This window comes from Nicotiana tabacum, chromosome 9, assembly GCF_000715075.1.
Source record: "Nicotiana tabacum cultivar K326 chromosome 9, ASM71507v2, whole genome shotgun sequence".
Classification (NCBI taxonomy): Eukaryota; Viridiplantae; Streptophyta; class Magnoliopsida; order Solanales; family Solanaceae; genus Nicotiana; species Nicotiana tabacum.
This window is the reverse complement of record NC_134088.1, coordinates 95,619,768-95,644,808: the sequence shown is the minus strand read 5'-3', so window position 1 is coordinate 95,644,808 and position 25,041 is coordinate 95,619,768. Positions and strand designations below refer to the sequence as shown.

Below are 25,041 nucleotides of genomic sequence, written 5' to 3'. Positions count from 1 at the left end.
CAAACCGTGAAGTCAATGCTCAAAAAATACATTTGTCAACCAAAACTTCATATTACTCGTTGTTTATATATAGTACAAAATCTCAAAAACTCCATATAAATTGGGGAGTCCCCAATTCCCCCTTTTTTCTAAGTTGGACTGTCACAACAAGCAAGTCTAAAATTGATATACACGTTTACTCCTTTTTCTAGGAATTTCAAATTAGTAAGCCAAAAACTCTTTCTTTTGTCAAACTTCCAATAACTTAACAAAGAAAGCCGTGTTTAACGTGTACAAGAAAGAGTGAAATAGAAAGGTATGGATAAACAAACTTATGGGAAAAAGATTACTCAGTACAAGTCTCTTATAAGAAATTCATAGCTTTCCTCTAGCGGAAACTAATTAAAGTCTCATCACACTTTATAAAGTAACTCAAGATTGTGCATGCATTTGTGACAGAAATACTGAATATCCAATTTAAATTTAGATTGGTGTTTCTGCTTAGGAACAAAGTGAAGCATAATAGTAATAAGTTTATATTAATGGAAGGCTCATCAGAGAGAAAAGGGAACTTGGTTTTTGCAGTTAATGGGGAGAGGATTGAGTTAACATGTGTTGATCCTTCTACTACTTTGCTTCAGTATTTGCGCTATCAGGCTTTTTTCAAGAGTCCAAAGCTTGGGTGTGGTGAAGGTAATTTTCCTTCCCTTACGTACCTTTGTGTATTAGTAATAGAGTTTTAGTATACACTGTTATACCATCAGTTTCGAGTCGTAGAAGCAACTACTTGCTTGCATTAGAGTAATCTGTCTACATCACACACTTTCGTTTGTAGTCCTTCATCGGACCCTGCATGAACCCGGGATGCATTGTGCATCGGGTTGCCCTGTTTACACCATTGGAAAGCTAATAAAACTTGTTTCCACTATTTTTCTGTAATAAGTATAATTTTTCGGGGTTCAAAGCTAACGTTTTTCTACGAATACAGTGTACCGGCTCGGATATGCTATACATAATAAGTAGGGGCGGAGCTAGTATAAGATTTGGTCCAAACCTTATATTTGTCTTAAGAAATTTATTGAATATATACAAATTGTTAGATATAAACTCAGTAACTTAAACAAGTTAGAATCCCAAACCCATAAAGTTTAAATCTGCATTCCGCAAGTTTTATCTAAAAATGACTTTTGAGTGATCTGATTGTATATATACCATTGATGAAAAAATTTAAATTTTAAAATATATTTTATCCTCTCAAATTTAAGGCTTCATGCAGATCAATTTACGTGAGAGATAAATTGCTAAAGCAAATGCATAAGCAAATAAAAAAAAACTATGTTTTGCTTTTTAATTTATACTTCTGTTTGTGTTTAGTGGTCAACTGGTCATGGATTGGCAGATTAGGAGAATACTTGTTTTGCGCTTTGGACGTTTGGTCAATTGCTTTTATAATCCAAACTGATTAAAGAGTAATTTTGTCTTCTTTCTGCTTGAATTATATTACAAAATTTGTCTTCTTTCTTTTCCACATTTATAGTCTTTCGACCCTTACTTTATAACTTTCGCTTCTCATGGCATTAGGGGTAGGGGTGTTCATTTGGATCGGATATTCAAAATCCGAACCGATCTACTCAATTTCGGATATTTTGATCAGATTTTGAATTGTGTTTATTAAAATTTCGGATACTCAGATCGGATTCGGATTGGTATAATTGTAACCCGATCCGATTAGTATATATATATATATATATATATATATATATATATATATATATATATATATATATATATATATATATATATATACATTTGAAGCTCCATTATTTTGGATAAAACCTTTTTATTTAGCTAATCTAAAATTATTTTAGAGCAAACATGCTACCAATACTAGTGAATTCATAATCTAGGAAATTACGATTTATGACATTTGATGGACCAACTTTACTGCTAACCAGCTTCTTTCTCTTATGTGACTCTCGTCACTCTCGCCCTTCAGTCGCTTTCCAGTCACCTTGAATATTTTCTTATTATTATTAAGTACAATATTCAATCCTTAATTTTTTTTGTTAAAAAGATCTTCAGTATTATACTACTGAACTTTTTAGTACATTAGTGTCATTTTCTACAAGTTTAATTTCCTAGGTTTGTTATCATTTACTAAGAATGATAAATACGTGTTTAATACGCCATGTATCACTCTCCCCTTTATTAACAATTGACAAGTATCACAAATTCCGCGCATAGAACACTATTTGATTGCTTTGGAAAAAAATGAGCTAAAATTCCATTAGAATTCATTAACTTATGTTTGAGCTCGAAAATTCGGGTTTTTAAAATTGAATTTATTTTGAACAGATGTTTTTGGAATAAATTGGATACATCTTAAGAAGTTTGAATCTCAATTTTGGGATGATTTGGTGAAGTTTTGAGGTGGTTTTAATTGAAAATTCGAAGTAAGAGATAAAAATGAAAGAAGATGAAATGTGTATCCCTCGTGTATCACATATTTATGTATCCGGTGTATATCCATGTATAATTGTATGTGAGATACATGTTAAATACACTTCAAACTAGTCCAAATCACCTCCGATCTTCCTCAAAGTTTGTATATTGACTCATTTATATATGTGTTTTCAACATACTCCAACTATACTCATTGAGACAAAAAAGAATTTTGCCTAGGTTTTTTTAAATATTATATATCGTTGATAAGGAATTTTGATCCAAACCAGCTTAAATCACCTCAATCTCTCTTAAATTTTGTAATTTGTGTATTGCCTATTTATGTGTTTTCAATAAATTTCAATCATACCCATTAAAAAAAATTGCCTAAATTTTTTTGAATGTTGTATAGCATTAATAACTTTTTATGGCTTTTGATAGCATGACTTAATGTCTAAGGGGTCGTTTGGTATGTGGACTAAATTATCCGGGGATTATAATCCTGAGATTATAATTTAAGTACTAATTTATACCACATGAGAGATGGGATAAAATAATCCCACATTTGATGGGATAAGATAGGATATCATAGATTAAGTCTGGGATTAAATTTATACCTTGTTTGGTTGGCGCCTGACGGTTTAAATTTATCCTACCTCCAACCAAACAATGTATAAATTTTATCCTACATCTTATCCCACCTTATATCCCACCTTATACCTCATACCAAACGACCCCTAAATGTTAGTAAGTCGTGTCTATTTGTGCCTATTCCTATAATTTTCTCTTATTTGTTTATGTTGTTGGTCTTCTCTCTTCCGTTTACTTGATCAACTTGATCAAAAAAAGTATAGCGGCATGGTCAGTCCCCTTTCCGTGTTTGTTCAATGGAAAAAGTCCAAATTGATGGACTCAAAACTAAGAAAAATTGCATGGGGCGTCCTATTTGGTAACCCCTTTTTAACTTATATCCGTTTTGTTTTTCCGTTTGCATCCGTACCCATTTTTTTTATTAAAAGTATTTTAAAAAGACGATTTTACTCTTGTTTAATAAAAGATTATTGACAAACTGCAGGATAAAAACTTAAGCATGTTTAGGCTGAAGTTTTAGCAAATAAACTAAAAAACTTCAGCTTGTTTAGACTGAAATTTCGGATAAAACTCAGGACAAAACTGTAGACTGCGTTACAAAATTTCAGCATGTTTTGGTATGAAATTTTAGCAAATGAACTAAATAACTTCAGTATCCATTAGCAAAAATTCTTTAGAAAATTATATACTGCAAGACAAAAACTTAAGCATGTTTAGTCTGAAGTCTTAGCAAATGAACTAAAAAACTTCAGCATATTTAGTCTGAAATTTTAGCAAATAAACTAAATAACTTAAGCATGTTTTGTCTGAAGTTTTAGCAAATGAACTAAATAAATTCAGCATGTATTAGCAAAAACTCATTAGAAAATTACATACTACAAGACAAAAACTTAAGCATGTTTAGTGTGAAGTTTTAGTAAATGAACTAAAAAACTTAAGCATGTTTAGTCTGAAGTTTTAACAAATGAACTAAATAACTTAAGCATGTTTAGTCTAAAATTTTAGCAAATGAATTAAATAACTTAAGCATATTTAGTCTGAAATTTTAGCAAATGAACTAAATAACTTAAGCATGTTTAGTCTAAAGTTTTAGCAAATGAACTAAATAACTTCAGCATATTTAGTCTGAAGTTTCGGATAAAATTCATGGCAATACTGTAGCCTATAGGATAAATAACTTCAGCATGTATTAGCATGAAATTTTAGCTTCAATCTAAAACAACTCCATGCTATATTAGTGTCACGACCAAAAAATTTTCACCGACGGGACCGTGATGGCGCTTAACATTTTACTTGCCAGGCAAGCCAACGTTAGAGAATCATTAAACCAATTCCTTATTTCCATTCAGTAAATAACAATAATTAACTAAAATAAAGTATAATAAGTGTAAAATATCATAAACTGTATTAATTACTACCACCCAAATCTGGAGTCACAATTCACGAGCATTCTAAAATTTACTACAAGTAATAGTCTGAAAAAAATACAACTGTCTAAATAAAAGAAAAACAGTAGGACATAAAAGATAGACGAGGACTTCAAGGTCTGTGAACGCCGACAGATCTACCTTGAGTCTTCGGACAGCGGACCAGTAGCAAATCTCGATCAACCTGAGCCGGTATCAAAATCTGTACAGAAAGTGCAGAGTGCAACATCAGTACAACCGACCCCATGTACTGGTAAGTATCGAGCCTAACCTCGACGAAGTAGTGACGAGGCTAAGGCAAGGCACCTACAAATCAACCTGTACAATTTAACAATGTATATGCAAATAACAGAAATGAAGAACTAAACAGAAAATGTCGGGAGGGAACATACTAAGGAAAATACAAGATAAAGAACTACAACAGAATGATCACCGGAGCAGTCAATATACCATGAATCAACAGGAATAGTGAATATAGTAAGGAAAAGAATGCACGGCATCATCCTTCGTGCTTTTACTCTCAATCTCACCATAAAATTAATAGAAATGGCACGACATCACCCTTCGTGCTTTTACTCTCATATCATGGCACGACATCACCCTTCGTGCATTAACACTCACAATATGGCACGGCATCACCCTTCGTGCATTAACACTCACAATATGACACGGCATCACCCTTCGTGCATTAACACTCACAATATGACACAACATCACCCTTCGTGCATTAACACTCTCCCTTACCATAATGCAATGCATGAATAACAACAGGGAGATAAAATAACAAGTACAAACCTTACTTTAATATTTGGTTCCATAATATCAATCTCAACTTCGAAATAAAAATTTAATTATCACTAGAAAATCCGTAAACATGATAAGAACGATAAATTGAACAATACTAGCATAACACGTAGCAATTTGACATAGGAAATGACAATATAAGAAAAACAGAGAAACATGAAAAAGGTAAATTTGGCGGCGCATAAGTACTCGTGATCTCACATATACCTCGCTCACATGGATTTCACTTAGCAGTAATCTAAGGTTCCTAATTCCCTCAAGTCAGGGTTAGACACAACACTTACCTCGCTCTGAATGCCACTTAATTCTCAATCACAGTTTTTGTTTTGGAATTCACCTCCAAACCACTCGTATCTATTCAAAAATGACTCAATAATATCAAATATTGCTAAAGGAATCAATTATATTGCATAAATTAAATTTCCCAAATTTTCCTCCAAAAAGTCGAAAAATCAATCCCGGGTCCGCTTGGTCAAAACCCGAGGTTCAGACCAAAATCCATTTACCCACTCATCTTCGAGCCCGAATATATAATTGATTTTGGAATTCGACCTCAAATTGAGGTCTAAATCCCCAAATTCCCGAAATCCCTAGTTTCTACCCTAACCCCTAATTCTACCATATAAACTCTAGATTTTAGGTTGAAAATTTAAGAAATATAATGGGTAATTGAAAGAAAATAGTTTAGAATCACTTACCAACACTTTGGGGAAGAAAATGACTCTTGAAAATCGCCTCTACCCGTTTGGTTCTTGAAAAATGTTGAAGAAATGGCTTAAACTCGTGTTTGGAGTCTGTTTTAAGTCACTAGACAGGCCTTCATCACGTTCGCGAGAGGCCTGTCACGATCGCGATGCACATCGGCCTAAGGCCTTCACATTCGCGAGTCTTTCTACGCGTTCGCGTAAGGTATCTCCCCCCAAGCCTTCGCGTTCGCGACCCTGTGGACGTGTTCGCGTAGAAGAACATGACTCCCCTCCCCCAGGCCCCTTAGACTATCGCGTTCGCGTGAGACAGATCGCGTTCGCGAAGGGTAACACCCCCAATGCTTCACGTTCGTGATCAGTCCATCGCGTTCGTGAAGAAGAAAATTTCTCTGCCCCCATTTTACCTTTCGTGTTCGCGACACTACCTACGCGGAAGCGAAGAAGGGCAGACCAGAACAGTTGCTGCAGCTAAAATCTCAGATTTTCTAAGTCCAAAACATCCCATGGCCTATCCGAAACTCACCCGAGCCCTCGAGGCTCCAAACCAAACATACACACAAGTCTAAAAATATCATACGGACCTGCTCGCGCGATCAAATCGCCAAAATAACACCTAGAACTCTAAATTTAGCACCAAATCGAATGAAATTCTCAAGAACACTCTAAAATTTCTATTTTCTCAACTGGTCGTCTGAATCACGTTAAATCAACTCCATTTCTCACCAAATTTCACAGACATGTCTTAAATATCATAATAAATCTGTACCGGGCTCCGGAACTAAAATACGGACCCGAAATGCCAAATATAAATCAATTGTTAAAAACAAATAATTTTCAAACTTTTAATTTTCATCAAAAATTCATAACTCAAGCTAGGGACCTCCAAATTCGATTCCGGGCATACGCTCAGGTCCCATAATTCGATACGGGCCCACCAGGTCCATCAAAATATGGTTCCGAGGCCGTTTACCATAAATGTTGACCGAAGTCAACAAAAATCAACCTTTAAGGCAAAAATTCTTATTTTCATTAGTTTTCAATATAAAAGCTTTCTAAAAACCCGCCGGACTGCACACGCAATTCAAGGAGGGTAAAAATAAGATTTTTAAGGCTTAAGAGTACAGATTTGAGTTCTAAATCATAAGATGACCTTTTGGGTTATCACAATCTCCACCTCTAAAACAACCGTTCATCCTCGAACGAACATAGAAAAGTACCTGGGCTGGTAAAAAGGTGGGGATATCTACTCCGCATATCGAACTCGAACTCCCAAGTAGCTGCCTCAATAGGCTGACCTCTCCACTGCACTCGAACTGAAGGGTAACTCTTTGACCTCAACTAACGAACCTGCCGGTCTAGAATGGCCACTGGCTCCTCCTCGTAAGTTAAATCCTTGTCCAACTGGACAGAGCTGAAAACTAACACGCGGGACGGGTCACCATGATATTTCAGGAGCATAGACACATGGAATACCGGATGAACTGAGGATAACCCTGGAGGCAACGCAAGTCTATAAGCTACCTCCCCCACTCTCTCGAGGATCTCAAATGGCCCAATATACCTAGGGCTCAACTTGCCCTTCTTCCCAAATCTCATAACACCCTTCATGGGCGATACCCGAAGCAATATTCTTTCTCCAACCATGAATGCAATATCACGAACTTTGCGGTCAGCGTAACTCTTTTGCCTGGACTGAACTGTACAAAGTCGATCCTGTATAATCTTGACCTCGTCCAAGGCCTCCTCAACTAAATCTGTACCCAATAACCGAGTCTCCCCCGGCTCGAACCACCCAACTGGCGACCTACACTGTCTACCATATAATGCCTCATAGGGAGCCATCTGAATGCTCGACTGGTAGCTGTTATTGTAGGCAAACTCCGCTAACGGCAAAAACTGATCCCAAGAACCTCCAAAGTCAATAACACAGGTGCGGAGCATATCCACCAAGATCTGAATAGTACGCTAGGACTGCCCGTCCGTCCGTCTGAGGATGAAATGCCGTGCTCAACTCAACCCGCATACCCAACTCACGCTGAACTGCCCTCCAAAAGTATGAGGTAAAGTGCGTACCTCGATCAGAAATGATAGAGACGGGCATAACCGTGAAGACAGACGATCTCACGAATATAAATCTCTACCAACCGCTTCGAGGAATAGGTAACTGCCACAGGAATAAAATGCGCTAACTTAGTCAGCCTGTCCACAATGACCCAAACTGCATCGAACTTCCTCTGAGTCCGTGGGAGTCCAACAACAAAGTCCATAGTGATACTCTCCCACTTCCACTCAGGAATATCTAACCTCTGATGTAAACCACCAGGTCTCTAATGCTCACACTTTACCTGCTGGCAATTTAGGCACCGAGCTACATAGGCAACTATGTCCTTCTTCATTCGCCTCCACCAATAATGCTGTCTCAAGTCCTGATACATCTTGGCAGCGCCCGGATGAATAGAATATCGGGAACTGTGGGACTCCTCAAGGATCAACTCACGAAGTCCATCCACATTAGGCACACAAATACGATCTTGCATCCTCAAAACTCCGTCATCTCTAACAGTAACCTGCTTGGCACCACCGTGCCACACTTTGTCTCTAAGGACAAGTAAATGAGGATTGCCATCCTGCCGATCTATGATGCGCTCAAATAAAGAAGACCGAGCAACTGTACAAGCTAGAACATGGCTAGGCTCAGAAACATCTAACCTCACAAGCTGGTTGGCCAAGGCCTGAACATCCAATGCAAGCGGTCTCTCACCAACTGGAATATATGCAAGGCTACCCATCTGACTGACTTTCTACTCAAAGCATCGACCACCACATTGGCCTTCCCGGGATGATACAATATGGTGATATCATAGTCTTTCAATAGCTCCAGCCACCTCCTCTGCCTCAAATTGAGTTCCTTCTGCTTGAACAAATACTGCAAGCTCCGATGATCAGTGAATACCTCACATGGCACGCCGTAAAGATAGTGCCTCCAAATCTTCAGCGCGTGAACAATGGTTGCCAGCTCTAGATCATGAACAGGGTAATTCTTCTCGTGAACCTTCAGCTGCCATGAAGCATATGCAATAACATTTCCACCCTACATCAATACCACACCCAGACCAATACGAGATGCGTCACAATATAGTGCATAAGATCCTGAACCTGTGGGTAACACCAATACCGGTGTCGTAGTCAAAGTTGTCTTGAGCTTCTGAAAGCTCGCTTCACACTCGTCTGACCACCTGAACGGGGCACCCTTCTGGGTCAATCTGGTCAATGGGGCTGCTATGGATGAAAACCCCTCCACAAATCGACGGTAATATCCCGCCAGACCCAGGAAACTACGGATCTCTGTAGCTGATATAGGTCTAGGCCAGTTCTGGACTGCCTCAATCTTCTTAGGATCCACTTGAATACCCTCCGCTGATACAACGTGACCCAAGAAAGCAACTGAACTCAACCAAAACTCGCATTTTGAGAACTTAGCATATAACTGGTTGTCTTTTAGAGTCTGAAGAACGATATGAAGGTGCTGCTCATGCTCCTCTCGACTGTGGGAGTAGATCAAGATATCATCAATAAACACAACAACACCCGATTTATCAAATCCACGAATGCTGCTGGGGCATTTGTCAGCCCAAATGACATCACTAGAAACTCATAATGCCCATACCGAGTCCGAAAAGCTGTCTTAGGAACATCGGATGTCCTAATCCTCAACTGATGGTAGCCAGATCTCAAATCAATCTTTGAAAACACCTTGGCACCCTGAAGCTGATCAAATAAATCATCAATTCTCGGCAATGGATATTTTTTCTTGGTGGTGACTTTGTTCAACTGCCGATAATCTATACACATCCTCATCGATCCATCTTTCTTCTTCACAAATAACACAGGTGCACCCCAAGGCAACACACTAGGTCTAATGAAGCCCTTATCAAGCAAATCTTGCAACTGCTCCTTCAATTCTTTCAACTATGGCGGGGCCATGCGATATGGTAGAATGGAAATAGGCTGAGTGCCCGGAGCTAAATCAATGCAGAAATCAATATCCCTGTCGGGTGGCATCCCCGGCAGGTCTGCAGGAAACACCTCTGGAAACTCACGAACAACCGGCACTGAATCTATGGAAGGAACCTCCGCACTAGAATCGCGGACATAAGCCAAATAAGCTAGACACCCCTTCTTGACCATATGCCGAGCCTTCACATAAGAGATAACCCTGCTGGCAGAATGGCCAAGATTCCCTCTCCACTCTAATCGAGGCAACCTCTGCAAGGCTAAGGTCACCATCTTGGTGTTACAATCTAATATAGCATGATAAGGTGACAACCAATCCACACCTAGTATGACATCAAAATCAACTATGTCAAGAAGTAGAAGATCTACACGAGTCTCAAGACACCCGATGGTGACCACACACGAACGATAAACACGATCTACAATAATAGCATCTCCCATTGGTATGGACACATATACATGAGCACTCAAAGAATCACGGGGCACAACCAAATAGGAAGCAAAATAGGATGACACATAGGAGTAAGTAGATCCCGGATCAAATAGAACTGAAGCATCTCTACTGCAAACTGAAACAGTACCTGTGATAACAGCGTCAGATGACTCAGCCTCAGGCATGGCTGGGAAAGCATAACACCGGGGCTGGGTCCCACCACCCTGAACTACGTCCCTGGGACGGCCTCTAGCTGGCTGGTCTCCACCTCTAATGTCCTGACCTCCACCTCTAATTGTTTGGCCCCTACCTCTGGCTGCCTGACCCATGCCTCTGGCTGGCTGAGCAGGTGGTGCAGCAAGTGGTGCCGGAACCATGGCACGAGAACTCTGATGTTGTGAGCTGCCCGTTGCCCGAGGGCAAAATCTAGCAATGTGCCTCGGATCACCATAAGTATAACATAACCTCGGTTGCTGTGACTGCTGACCCTGAAACTGACCTTGTAGACCTGAATAACTACCCTGATAACTCTAGAGTGGAGGTGCACTGATAAGAGTTGGTGGTGCACTATAGGCTAGCTAGTCAGAATAATGCATCTGAGGGCCACGACCACCTGAGGCACTATGGGATGCCTGGAGCGCTGAATGAAACGGCCTGGGAGGATGGCCTCTACCAAAAGTACCCCTACCTCTAGATGAGGCACCGCTGAACTCACCGGAATGACGAGGCCGCTTGTCAGACCCCTGACCTCCCTGAGTATGAACCATCTCGACTCGTCTGGTGACATTAGCAGCCACCTGAAAAGAAATCTCACTCCCAGTCTCCTTAGCCATTTGCAATCTGACAGGCTGAGCAAGTCCATCGATAAACCTCCTCACCCTCTCTCTCTCGGTGGGAAGCAGAAGAATGGCATGACGGGCCAAATCCACAAAACGGGTCTCATACTGAGTAACAATCATACTGCCCTACTGAAGATGCTCAAACTGTCGGCGACGCTTCTCTCTCAATGTGATATGCAGAAACTTCTCTATGAAGAGCTGAGAGAACTGGTCCCAAGTAAGAGCATGCGACCCAGCTGGCCTGGTCAATAAGTAATCTCTCCACCATTTCTTGGCAGAACCAGTCATCTGAAATGCAGCAAAATCGACCTCATTGGTCTCCACTATACCCATGTTCCATAGAACCTTGTGACAACTGTCAAGATACTCCTGGGGATCCTCTGAAGGAGCACCACTGAAGTGAACATGAAAGAGCTTGGTAAACCTGTCCAATCTCCATAAAGCCTCAGAAGACTTGGCTGGCCCATCTCCGACCTGTGCCGCAATAACCAGCTGAACTAATCTAACTGGCTGAGCTGCTGGAGCCTGATACTGGGGAGCTATCTGCTCCAGAGCGGGAGTGGTAGGAGTCTGGGCTCCTCCTCCATCCTGAGAGACTGATGGTGCCATGAGAAATGCGCCAGTCTGGGCCACACTCTCCATAAGGCCCACCAAACGGACCAAAGCGTCCTGAAGTACTGGAGTAGCAATGAACCCCTCCGGAACCATAGCTTGTCCGGCAGGAACAGTTTGGGCTGGAACCTCCTCGTCAAGATCTATCTGAGGCTCCACTGCTGGGGCTGTTGCTCGGGCCCTAGGCTGAGCCTTGCCCCTGCCTCGGCCTGTGGCATGGCCTCAGCCTCGACCTCTGCCCCGCGTAGGAGCTGTCACTGGAGGCTCTGGCTGCTGCTCAGCTGAGGAAGTGGTACGTGTTCTCGCCATCTGCGAGAGAATAAGAGTAGAAGAGTTCAATCAGTATTGAGAAAGCAAAATCGCACGACAGAGAAGAAAATGAGTGAAACTTGTTCCTAAACTTCTTAGCCTCTAGAAGATAAACACAGACGTCTCCGTGCCGGTCCTCCATACTCTACTAAGCTTGCTCGTGAATCGTGAGACCTAAGCAACCTAGTGCTCTGATACCAACTGTCACGACCCAAAATTTCTCACCGACGGGATCGTGATGGCGCCTAACATTTTACTTGCCAGGCAAGCCAACGTTAGAAAATCATTAAACCAATTCCTTATTTCCATTCAGTAAATAACAATAATTAACTAAAATAAAGTATAATAAGTGCGGAATATCATAACTGTATTAATTACTACCACCTGGATCTGGAGTCACAATTCACGAGCATTCTAGAATTTACTACAAGTAATAGTCTGAAAGAAATATAACTGTCTAAATGAAAGAAAAACAGTAGGACCATAAAAGATAGACGGGGACTTCAAGGTCTGTGAACGCCAACAGGTCTACTTTGAGTCTCCGGATAGCGGACCAGTAGTAAATCTCGATCAACCTGAGCCGGTATCAAAATCTGTACAAAAAGTGCAGAGTGCAGCATCAGTACAACCGACCCCATGTACTGGTAAGTGTCGAGCCTAAACTTGACGAAGTAGTGACGAGGCTAAGGCAAGGCACCTACAAATCAACCTGTACAATTTAACAGTGTATATGCAAATAACAGAAATGAAGAACTAAACAGAAAATGTCGGGAGGGGAAACATACTGAGGGAAAATACAAGATAAAGAACTACAACATAATGATCACCGGAGCAGTCAATATACCATGAATCAACAGGAATAGTGAATACAGTAAGAAAAAATGCACGGCATCACCCTTCGTGCTTTTACTCTCAATCTCACCATAAAATTAATAGAAATGGCACGACATCATCCTTCGTGCTTTTACTCTCATATCATGGCACAACATCACCCTTCGTGCATTAACACTCACAATATGGCACGACATCACCCTTCGTGCATTAACACTCACAATATGACACAACATCACCCTTCATGCATTAACACTCACAATATGACACAACATTACCCTTCGTGCATTAACACTCACAATATGGCACGACATCACTCTTCGTGCATTAACACTCACAATATGGCACGTCATCACCCTTCATGCATTAATATTCTCCCTTACCATAATGCAATGCATAAATAACAACAGGGAGATAGAATAATAAGTACAAATTTTACTTCAATTTTTGGTTCCATAATATCAATCTAACTTTCGAAATAAAAATTCAATTATCACTAGAAAATCCGTAAACATGATAAGAACGATAAATTGAACAATACTAGCATAACACGTAGCAATTTGACATAGGAAATGACAATATAAGAAAAACAGAGAAACATGGAAAAACAGGTAAATTTGGCGGCGCATAAGTACTCGTGATATCACATATACCTCGCTCACATGGATTTCACTTAGCAGTAATCTAAGGTTCCTAATTCCCTCAAGCCAGGGTTAGACACAACACTTACCTCGCTCCGAATGCCACTTAATTCTCAATCACAGCTTTTTCTTTGGAATTCACCTCCAAACCACTCGTATCTATTCAAAAATGACTTAATAATATCAAATATTGCTAAAGGAATCAATTATATTGCATAAATTAAATTTCCCAAATTTTCCTCCAAAAAGTCGAAAAATCGACCCCGGGCCCGCTTGGTCAAAACCCGAGGTTCAGACCAAAATCCATTTACCCACTCATCCCCGAGCCCGAATATATAATTGGTTTTGGAATTCGACCTCAAATTGAGGTTTAAATCCCCAAATTTTCGAAATTTCTAGTTTCTACCCTAACCCCTAATTCTCCCATGTAAACTCTAGATTTTAGGTTGAAAATTCAAGAAATGTAATGGGTAATTGAAAGAAAATAGTTTAGAATCACTTACCAACACTTTGGGGAAGAAAATGACTCTTGAAAATCGCCTCTACCCGTTTGGTTCTTGAAAAATGTTGAAGAAATGGCTTAAACCCGTGTTTGGAGTCTGTTTTAAGTCACTGGACAGGCCTTCATCGCGTTCCGAGAGGCCTGTCGCGATCGCGATGCACAGCGGCCTAAGGCCTTCGCGTTCGCATAAGGCAGCTCCCCCAAGCCTTCGCGTCCGCGACCCTGTGGACGCGTTCGCGTAGAAGAACATGACTCCCCTCCCCCAATCCCCTTAGACTATCGCGTTTGCGTGAGACAGATCGCGTTCGCGAAGGGTACCACCCTCAACGCTTCGCATTCGCAACCAGTCCATCGCGTTCGTGAAGAAGAAAATTCCCGTGCCCCCATTTTACCTTTCACATTCGCTGCACAACCTATGCGAACGCGAAGAAGGGCACACCAGAACAGCTGCTGCAGCTAAAATCTCAGATTTTCTAAGTCCAAAACATCCCGTGGCCTATCCGAAACTCACCCGAGCCCTCAGGGCTCCAAACCAAACATACACACAAGTCTAAAAATATCATACGGACCTGCTCGCGCTATTAAATCGCCAAAATAACACATAGAACTCTAAATTTAGCACCAAATCAAATGAGATTCTCAAGAACACTTTAAAATTTCTATTTTCTCAACTGGACGTCCGAATCACGTCAAATCAACTCCGTTTCTCACCAAATTTCACAGACATGTCTTAAATATCATAATGAACTTGTACCGGGCTCCGGAACCAAAATACGGACTCGATACTAACAATGCCAAATATAAATCAATTCTTAAAAATAAATAATTTTCAAACTTTTAATTTTCATCAAAAATTCATAACTCAAGTTAGGGATCCCATAATTCGATACGGACCCACCGGGTCCGTCAAAATACGGATCCGGACCCGTTTATCAAAAATATTAATCGAAATCAACTAAAATTAACTTTTAATGCAAAAATTCTTATTTTCATTAGTTTTCAACATAAAAGCTTTCCGAAAATCCGCCCGGACTGCGCACGCAAATCAAGGAGGGTAAAAAAAATGAGATTTTTAAGGTTTAAGAGTGCAAATTCGAGTTCTAAATCATAAGATGACCTTTTGGGTTATCACAATTAGCATGAAGTTTTAGTTTCAACATGAAACAATTTCACGCTATATTAGCATGAAGTTTTAGTTTCAAGGTGAAACAAGTTCGTGCAAGTGTGATTCTAAAGATGAATCTGGACAAGTTTTTTATTTTTTTATAAAGTTATTGAGAGAAGAAGAGTAGATCGCTTTATATCTTTTGTGACAAGTGTAATCATAATATTATTAGGATTATTTTTGTTACATAGTTACCAAATCAATAATTTTAAAAAATCAATAATTTTAAAAAACAGGTACAGGACACAAACAGAGAGTATACTCCCCTCGAACTATTGTTTACTTTTGCTCTTCGTCATTGGCAACAAAAATGCACAATCACTTTTGCCATTTCAATTTCTGCTGCTGCTATAAACTTTTGCGACGAATGCGAACACATAGAAAGTTCCCCCATTATCCATTTGTCGGAGGTGGCGGGGGAAAGAGATGCCTGGGATTTGAAGTTCCTTGAATAGGACATAAGGCTGGGGATTGAAAACAGGTGACTTTGAGTTAATGGGTTTGAAAATCTGTTAAAATGTGGAGTCGCAAGGTTTTATCTTTTTTCTCTTTCTATTCATATACAGTAATTGAGTTTTTAAACACCGTCCTAATTTAGATTTTAATGTTTATTCCAGTCTTGGAAGAAAATACTAACCTAATAATTAAATGACTTCTTTGATAAAGAGAAAACCACATTTTGAATAGTTAAATGAATTTAAAGTTTTCAAAATTTATGAAAACTTGTATGGACTCCTAAAATGAATAGCAGACGTGAAATAAAGAAAATATCATTTCATAGCTCGTGCACATTAAGAACTTAGTCGCACTTAGTGTTTGCATCAATTCAATAAATGCATGATTTTTGCCTTTGTATAGATTGTTGTCACTTATGATGAATTAATGTTTGTTCCTACATAATAAATCAATGTGGTTTGATGCAAACAGGTGTAGGTAAGTTTTTTCCGTGTTACCATTTTGATACCTAGACCAAAAGTCAGTTCCCTAAAAGGTAGGCTTCATAATCATACGTCAAAATTTTTAAAGAAATCTGGAATAGAAGTACTGATAATAATAATAATTATTATTGTTATTTTTTTTTTTTAAAGTTAGAGCTTGAAGTATTCGCACTAAAGAGAAGCTCATGGAATCACATTTAACTATAGGTAACAGAAGGAGGATAAAACTTATTATTTGCGTTTTAGCTTTCTAAATGGGTTCATAATGTTCTTGGAATGTAGATAGGAGGAAAATACTTACCTACTAGTGGAGTACTATTTTTGTTTGATTTCTTACTTATTCCTTATGGTAAAGTTGGCTTAACTGGTAAAGTTACTGCCATGCGACCAGGAGGTCACGGATTCAAGCCGTGGAAACAGCCTCTTGCAGAAATGAAGGGTAAGGCTGCGTATAATAGACCCTTGTGGTCCGGCCCTTCCCCGGATCCCCAGCATAGCGGGAGCTTAGTGCATCAGGCTGACCTTCTTTCTTATTCCTTATGTTTTATGGGAATGAAAAGGATATAGTGAATGAAGCTTTCCATTATATGGATTATTGACACATTTGGTTAACTTCTGCATTTTTGAGTGTAGAATGTACCATTTACTTTTTTGGCACACTAAGATACTTGGTTCCTCCTTTCAGTTACTTTAGATAGATGAAGCTCCTTTTTTTGCTTCTTCAAGTCAACTTCAAGCTTTGGTAATCTAATTAAATGTGTGTATCACAAATTGTGATTCTTATATTTATTTTTATTTCGTATGATATTGGATTTCAATGAGCTTAAATGGAGAGTCATGGTCATAGAGGATTAGTATAGCCGACCCTAACTTTCTTGAAATTGAAGAGTAGTTGTTTTTGTGACAAATTGAGATTTCGGTCAGGATAAGCCTCAACAAGCTTCTAATTTTTGTGATTGCAGGTGGTTGTGGAGCTTGTGTTGTTCTAGTCTCAAAGTATGATCCCAAGCTAAACAGAGTTGAAGATTTTAGTGCGAGTTCATGCCTTACACTTCTTTGTAGTTTAAATGGTTGTGCAATTACTACAAGTGATGGCCTTGGTAACACCAAAGATGGGTTTCACCCAATTCACCAAAGATTTGCTGGTTTCCATGCTTCTCAATGTGGCTTTTGCACTCCTGGAATGTGCATGTCATTATTCTCAGCTCTTGTCAATGCTGATAAAGGGAACCATCAAGATTCTCCACAAGGATTCTCTAACCTAACTTCATTTGAAGCTGAAAAGTCCATACAAGGGAACCTTTGTCGCTGCACTGGATACCGGCCCATTGCTGACGTATGTAAGAGTTTTGCTTCTGATGTTGATATAGAGGATTTAGGACTCAATACCTTTTGGCAAAATGGAGATTCCAGGGAAACAAAAGTAAGTAAATTGCCTCCCTATGATCCAAGTAAGAATCTTATTACATATCCAGAATTCTTGAAAAGTGAATCGATCACACATTTGGACTCCACAAGGTATTCTTGGTTTAGTCCAGTTTCTGTAGAGGATCTACAGAGCTTGTTGAAATTCAGCGTGGCTGAAAATGTTGGGAGTGTTAAAATAGTTGTTGGCAATACTGGCACTGGTTATTACAAGGAAACACAGCGATATGACCAATATATCGATCTGAGGTATATTCGTGAACTTTCTATCCTCAATAGGGATCGCAAAGGAATTGAAATTGGAGCAATTGTGACCATCTCTAAACTTATTTCATTCCTGAATGAGGGAACCAAAGTCAATTTGGGTTCATATGGAAAGATGGTGTCCCAAAAGTTGGCTCAACACTTGGAAAAGGTTGCTAACCCGTTTGTTAGAAACACTGCTAGTGTGGGGGGAAATTTGGTTATGGCACAGAAATATGGATTTCCTTCTGATATCTCTACATTATTTCTAGGAATGGATGCCACAGTTAGTATATTGAATGTTCGTGGACAAGAAAAACTTAAATGGGAGGAGCTCTTAGCGAGGCCAGCACTAGACTCAAGGACTGTGCTTTTAAGTGTATGGATCCCATTTAAAAAGAATGGAAATTTTCTTCAAAATTTTTCAAAGCATTTGTTTGAAACCTATAGAGCTGCACCGCGGCCTCTTGGAAGTGCATTGGCATATGTAAATGCTGCTTTCTTAGCTGATGTTTCTCCACGCAGGAACGGGGTTGTGATACATTCTCTCAGGTTGGCTTTTGGTGCTTTTGGCACAAGACATGCAATAAGGGCCAAAACAGTGGAGAAATATCTAACTGGGAAAATATTGAACATAAAGAATCTATATGAAGCAATTAAATTAGTCAAGCTAGATGTTGTCCCTGAACCTGGGACTTCATACCCTGAATACAGGTCAAGCTTGGCTGTCAGTTTTCTATTCAAGTTTCTGTATCCCTTGACGGATGTTGATTCTGCAGTTTCCAGCGGTTTGTTCGAGGGAACTGGTGGAACTTTTGTAGAGGAGGGTTCCAAAAGTATTAATGATGATGGTGATACTAGTCAAGGAAAAACACAGACAATACTATCATCTTCTGAGCAGGTTGTGGAATCAAGTACCAAGTACTATCCAGTGGGTGAACCGATGAAAAAGTATGGAGCTGCCATGCAAGCTTCTGGTTTGTTCTCTCTCTCTCTCTCTCTCTCTCTCTCTCTCTCTCTCTCTCTCTCTCTCTCTCTCTCTTTGTATTTTCTTTTCTTTTCTTTTTCTTCCAATTTGGTTTTATTCTATGTGCTTACTTCCTGGCTTTGACAATGCTTGCTTTTGGAGATATAGTAGTTATTGACATAGGCCTAGGAGTATTAAAATTATTAGATTTTCGAGTTAATTAAGTTCAACCATGCATTAGATGATTGAACACTTATCATAGTCTCCATATTTGGATCTTTTACTATCTTATTATGTATAGACATATACATAATAAGAGAGTAAACTAGAGGTACTTATTCAAAGTATCTCTTCAAAAAGATAGAGGAAATATCTTATTATGTCTCCAGTATATGCAAGAAATTTTGTTAGTTAATGTTAGGATTCATTACGAAACCTTGGGTACAACTATAATGCTGCTTGAGTCCATTCTTTGGTATTAATGCGTATTCATCAGAACTTGCATTCTGGTTATCAATTTCATCACTCCTCTTTCCTTCATTTACTTTCATTTTGGAAACAAAGCTTAAACTATTTTGCTTTCGAGATGGTTGTTATTTTCTTGATCAGCAGTTGTTCTCATTGTTTCTCTCTTTTTCTGCTGTCCCTTCTGCATTGCTCTCCTTTTACATTCTTTTATTAGTATATGGCTTGGTTTTTTGTAAAATTTAGAGACTTAGTTGTTTATTACACCTACTTAGGTCTAATGTTTGCCACGTGTCTTTTAGTCAGATTAGAGACTTGTAGGTCAGTGCAGGGATACATGTGAAATCTAGAGATGATCTTTGGAGGAAAACTTATCTAGTATTGGAATGACGTTACCCCGAAGAGAGTAGTAATGAATCTAGAGGATTTATATATCTGAACCCAACAAGTTAGCCGATGATTGATATGTGATTTGTATATTTTTCAGTTGAATTTTGTCTTAGACATAACTTTGCTTTTGTTGGCTAACATTGTTCTTTTCAGGTGAAGCTGTTTATGTAGATGACATTCCATCACCACCAAACTGCCTACATGGAGCATTTATCTATAGTACAAAATCACTAGCAAGGGTAAAGAGCATTAGTCTCCAGCTTGAGTCTAATTCATTAGCAGATGGAGTTATTGCCATTATTACATTTAAAGATATCCCAAGCGACGGGGAAAATATAGGAGTTCTTAGCCAGTTTGGTACTGAACATCTATTTGCAGAGGATCGTGTCCAATATGCTGGCGACCGAATTGCTGTTGTGGTAAGCCATCATTTCAAGGTTCTGTCTGCAGGATTGGTTTTACGCAGTGTTAATTATTCATATACTTGGTACGGAAAACTTTGAACTAGTTTATTAAGGATGTTCAGTTGCGTGATGGAATGCCAGATTGCTAACAGCCAGAGGTCTGCTGATGTGGCTGCAAGAAAAGCCATTGTTGAATATGACCAAGAAAATGTAGGTTCCCCGATTTTAACTGTTGAGGAGGCTGTTGAGAATTCAAATTATCTTCAAGGACCCGTGTTTCTGAACACAAAGCCGGTTGGTGATTTCTCGAAAGGAATGGCTGGAGCTGACCACAAGATTCTCTCTGCTGAGGTACTTTGATTAGTTATCCACTTCTACATTTGTCTTCCTGAATATTGATTCCTGCATGTTTGAATATAGTATATTCAATTTGTTAATGCATGCTAACAGTTCAAAAGTATAATTATTTGGTAATAATCATTCCCAGTTGAGACTTCCATCAGAGTACTATTTTTATATGGAGCCACAGACTAGCTTAGCAGTTCCGGATGAGGACAATACCATGGTTGTTTATGCTTCAACTCAGTTCCCTGAGTATACGCATAGTGTGATTGCTCGTTGTCTTGGTGTTCCTGAGCATAACATCAGCGTGAAAACAAGAAGGGCAGGAGGTGGCTTCGGCGGCAAGGCAATAAGATCAATGCCAGTGAGTATCTGTTAATAAACGAAAAAGAACTGAAGCTTGGTTCTATGCCTAAATAAGTCTTGAAACATTAGCAATGGTTTTTCCTTAAGTAGTATTGTGTTCCTTAATTCTTTGCTAAAAGGATAAAGAGAGTTCTATAGGGAAAAGACTATTTTTAATTGCAGGTAACGACAAGTTTTTTATAAAAAATTGTTTGATATTATTCCCACAGATATGTTATTCTTTTGAATGGAATGTCATAAAACGTAGCAGTGATTTGTAGAACGAACGAGGAAGTAATTTACTCAGAACCAGAGACCCATTTTTGCCAAGTATTACTAAAAGGGGTCATGAGTTCATTGTTCTAAGAAAGTTCACTCCCAATTTGCTTTTTCATTATTCCGTTTCCATCTTTCATAGAATTGCTTCACCAAAGTTGTTCATCTTCCTTTTCTGACTATTTCCTTTTTACTTCTCTTAATGCCGATTATAATTATTAATATGTTTTTCCGTCACACATGTTTAATGAAATGCCATTGATTAGCCTTAGAATTGTAATAGCAGATTGAAAGAGTGCCCTTCTTGCTTTTTCTTGCTACTACAATGTTCTGATTATATTTTGCATTTTGTGTGATACTTTAGGTTTCCGCAGCCTGTGCACTTGCAGCATACAAGTTACGACGCCCTGTCAAGATATACGTCAACAGAAATACCGACATGGTAATAACAGGAGGAAGACACCCCCTGAAAGTGACATACAGTATTGGATTCAAGTCAAATGGGAAGGTCACAGCCTTACATGCTGATATCTTGGTAAATGGAGGGATTTCAGAAGATATAACCCCTATCATAGCATCACATATAATTGCAGCACTTAAGAAATACAATTGGGGTGCCTTTTCATTTGACATAAAGAATTGCAAGACGAACCTTACCAGCAAATCATCTATGCGGGCACTTGGTGATGTCCAAGGATCATATATTGCAGACGCTATAATGGAACATGTAGCAAGTGTACTGGAAATGGAGGTGGGCTCTGTCAGTAGCAAAAATATTCATACTTATGAAAGCCTTAAATTATTCTATGAGGATAGTGCAGGCGAATCAGGAGAATATACCTTGCCTAGTATCATGGATCAAGTGGCCACGTCCTCAAGATATGTCGATAGAAGGAAGATGATAGATGAATTTAACCAGAAAAACACGTGGAAGAAAAGAGGTATTTCTCGATTGCCAATTGTGCATGAAGTTCGGCAACATGAAACCCCAGCAAAAGTAAGCATTCTGCGGGATGGATCAATAGTTTGTGAAGTTGGAGGAGTTGAAATCGGCCAAGGGCTATGGACAAAGGTTAAACAGGTGATTGCCTATTCTCTTGGTCTACTTGAGAGCAGTTGGAGCGAAGAACTTGTGGAGAAGGTACGAATCATAGAAATAAACACCTTAAGGTTAGTGCAAACAGGGTATACTGCTGAAAGCACTAAATCTGAATCAAGCTGTGAAGCGGCTAGACTTTGCTGTAATATCCTGGTTGAAAGACTGACCCCTCTAAAGAAAAAGCTGCAAGAACAAAATGGTTCTGTTGATTGGACCACACTGATTCGCCAGGTTTTTCTTCTCTTTCTAATTAAAATTCCAGCTTCCAAAGATGATGAAAACTTTAAACAGTAATAATTTCTGGAATAGACCAGCTCAATTCTGGTCCTGTCTCACTCTTGGAATATTTCTGTTGTATGCTACTTTTGAAAACCATGATGAATTGGTTAAAGGGAATTATTCAATGAGTAGCTTGGGAACTATTTGTTATACATCATCTTGCAAATGTCGAATATTTTAATGGTTCAAATTCTTAAAACCCCCTTTTGGCGGGTGTCCTTCTTTGCAGGCAGAAGCTCAACCAATAAATCTACAAGCAAATGAATATTTTGTTCCAGGATCAAGTTCTGGGCAATATTTAAACTATGGTGCTGCTGTTAGCGAGGTAAAGCTTGTTTCTTTACTTATTTTTCTTATCAATGTGTTGGCATGATTCACTGCTTCAGGTCTGCTTCAAGGATTACATTTGTTCTCAATATTCATGAGTTTAAAAGAATGGCAGGACATTTCACCTCTTGGAGCTTTTAGCAACCAAGTAACCAGCTGTAGCACTTACTTATGGCAAACTAACAATAAAGGTGCTGATTTCTTGCAGGTTGAGATAGATGTTTTGACAGGACAACATAGAATATTGCAGTCAGATATTATATATGACTGTGGTCAGAGCTTGAATCCAGCTATTGACTTGGGACAGGTTCATCTCTTACAAGATTATTCTACTTTTTCTCTAGATATTAGCATTTGTAATGAATGAAGGGTGATGTTATATGCTTTTAGCTGTTTTTCTCTAGATTTCATATTCTTAGGATAATATTTGGTTCAGGGGTATCAAATGGGCGGGTTGGCCTGATTTTGGGCGGGTCAAAATGGGCTGTCAATATTAACCCGCCCAAAAGTTACTTGGGCTGAGATGGACTAAAATTTGGGTCATAGCCCACCAAGCTTTAATTAATGTGTGTTGCTTTCTTATGAATTGTTTAATTACCAAAATAATACTTTTTTTCATTTGTTATGGTCATCTATAACATATTAAACAAAAAATAATTATTGTAAAGATATTTTAGCAAAGTTGCTCATGGATCAATTTGGGCTAAAAATCAGCCCAACTTTAGATGGGCTAAGATGGGCTGGATCAAGTGGGTTGAGTTCAACAACGGGCAGGTCAACGAGGGGCCCAACCTTGGGCGGGTTGAATGAGTTTGAGCTTAAATTGCCACCCCTAATTTGGTTTAAGTTGAAAAAAAGGTACTTTTTGAATGTTGCAGTTGCAAAAGAGTACTTGGAAAGTTGTGCTTGGGCATGAATGTCCCCCCTAATTTGGTTTAAGTTGAAAAAAAAAGGTACTTTTTGAATGTTGCAGTTGCAAAAGAGTACTTGGAAAGTTGTGCTTGGGCATGAATGTCACGTGGAAAAAGTTTTTGTGAGTGAAAACCACTTATTTCATTTGAAATATTTCTCAAACAAAAAATTCAATGTTTCACCAGTACTGATGGCCAAACCGTTTTTGCAAATACTGAACTTAAGTATATTTGCTAATAATGAAATAATATGTATGGTCTTATTCCTTCTTGCCAGACTATGTGCTTAGAATTAACATTCTAATGTAACACAAATACTACTTTCTTCTCTCTCTTATTTTTTTTATTTTTGCAGGTTGAAGGGGCTTTTGTAAAAGGAATTGGATATTTTATGCTTGAAGAATATCTTACAAATGAAGATGGATTGATGGTTTCAAATAGCACATGGACATACCATATCCCAACAATTGACACCATACCAGAAAGTCTCAACGTTCGTGTGCTAAACAGCGGAGATCACAAAAATCGTATCCTCTCATCTAAAGGTACAATTCTTGAGAGAGATTTCTTAAACTCATTCTCCACTTGTTTTAGCAGAGAAAGTTCCTTATGGAGAAATATTTCAAGTATAAAAAAGTGCAGTATCAACTATTTTGTGGATTTTGGTCCAAATCAACATTGCAACAGCCAACATATAATTTCTAAATATTAGGTGGATGAGTATGTAAATGCTGATGATTAGAGTTAGAGGAAATTTCATAAGGACTTGAGACACTCGAAAATTTCCTGGATTTTAAGAAATTTAATCAACTTGAAGAATTTCTTGATAGCATGGCATGAAACAGTTCCAATTATATGGATTGTTGAACCTAACATGATCACTTTTTTCAGCTTCTGGTGAACCACCATTACTTCTAGCAGCTACAGTCCATTGCGCAACAAGAGCAGCCATTAGAGAAGCCAGAAAACAGCTGAAAAGTTGGGGCAAGCTTGACGAGTCCGATTCAGAATTCTATCTAGACGTTCCTGCCATATTGCCTGTTGTGAAGACAACTTGTGGGCTGGACTATGTGGAGAAATACTTGGAAACTTTGATCAGCAAACGATCCACCTAAATATCCCATTACCATGCATCTGAAAGGCGTCCGTGTCCTGAAGTTTAAAAGTTCAATGAAGTGTTTGTTAATTTCACACTTATAGCTGCTTAAGAGATTGCATTAGAGTTGAATTTATAATACAAGAGTTACTCTTGAGAGTTAGGAGTATGAGTACATGAAAGCAGAAGAGATATACTGTATACACGGTTATTTCAAATTTAAACCTTAATTATCATA

The 25,041-nt window shown here is 38.8% G+C and overlaps 1 protein-coding gene across 2 annotated transcripts; it reads left to right on the top strand.

Moving 5' to 3' along the window:
- Positions 1–381: 381 nt before the first annotated feature.
- On the top strand, positions 382–25,041 carry LOC107802049 (aldehyde oxidase 4-like). 2 transcript variants are annotated; one of them, XM_075221884.1, is made up of 10 exons: positions 382–672; positions 17,197–18,879; positions 19,878–20,143; positions 20,270–20,479; positions 20,616–20,834; positions 21,456–22,421; positions 22,699–22,794; positions 23,005–23,103; positions 24,063–24,252; positions 24,599–25,041. In XM_075221884.1, the coding sequence occupies exons 1-10, from the start codon at positions 522–524 to the stop codon at positions 24,820–24,822; spliced, it is 4,104 nt and encodes a 1,367-aa protein (XP_075077985.1). In that variant the 5' UTR covers positions 382–521; the 3' UTR covers positions 24,823–25,041. The 2 variants fall into 2 exon arrangements, with proteins under 2 accessions (XP_075077985.1, XP_075077986.1); XM_075221885.1 differs by lacking the exon at positions 382–672 and adding an exon at positions 15,537–15,777.

Bases quoted from the DNA above. Each gene is read 5' to 3' on its own strand.
- LOC107802049 (XM_075221884.1), top strand. From the start codon at position 522: ATGGAAGGCTCATCAGAGAGAAAAGGGAACTTGGTTTTTGCAGTTAAT. The intron at 18,880-19,877 runs GTTTGTTCTCTC...TGTTCTTTTCAG, and splicing joins AGCTGCCATGCAAGCTTCTG to GTGAAGCTGTTTATGTAGAT. The intron at 20,480-20,615 runs GTACTTTGATTA...AATCATTCCCAG, and splicing joins ACAAGATTCTCTCTGCTGAG to TTGAGACTTCCATCAGAGTA.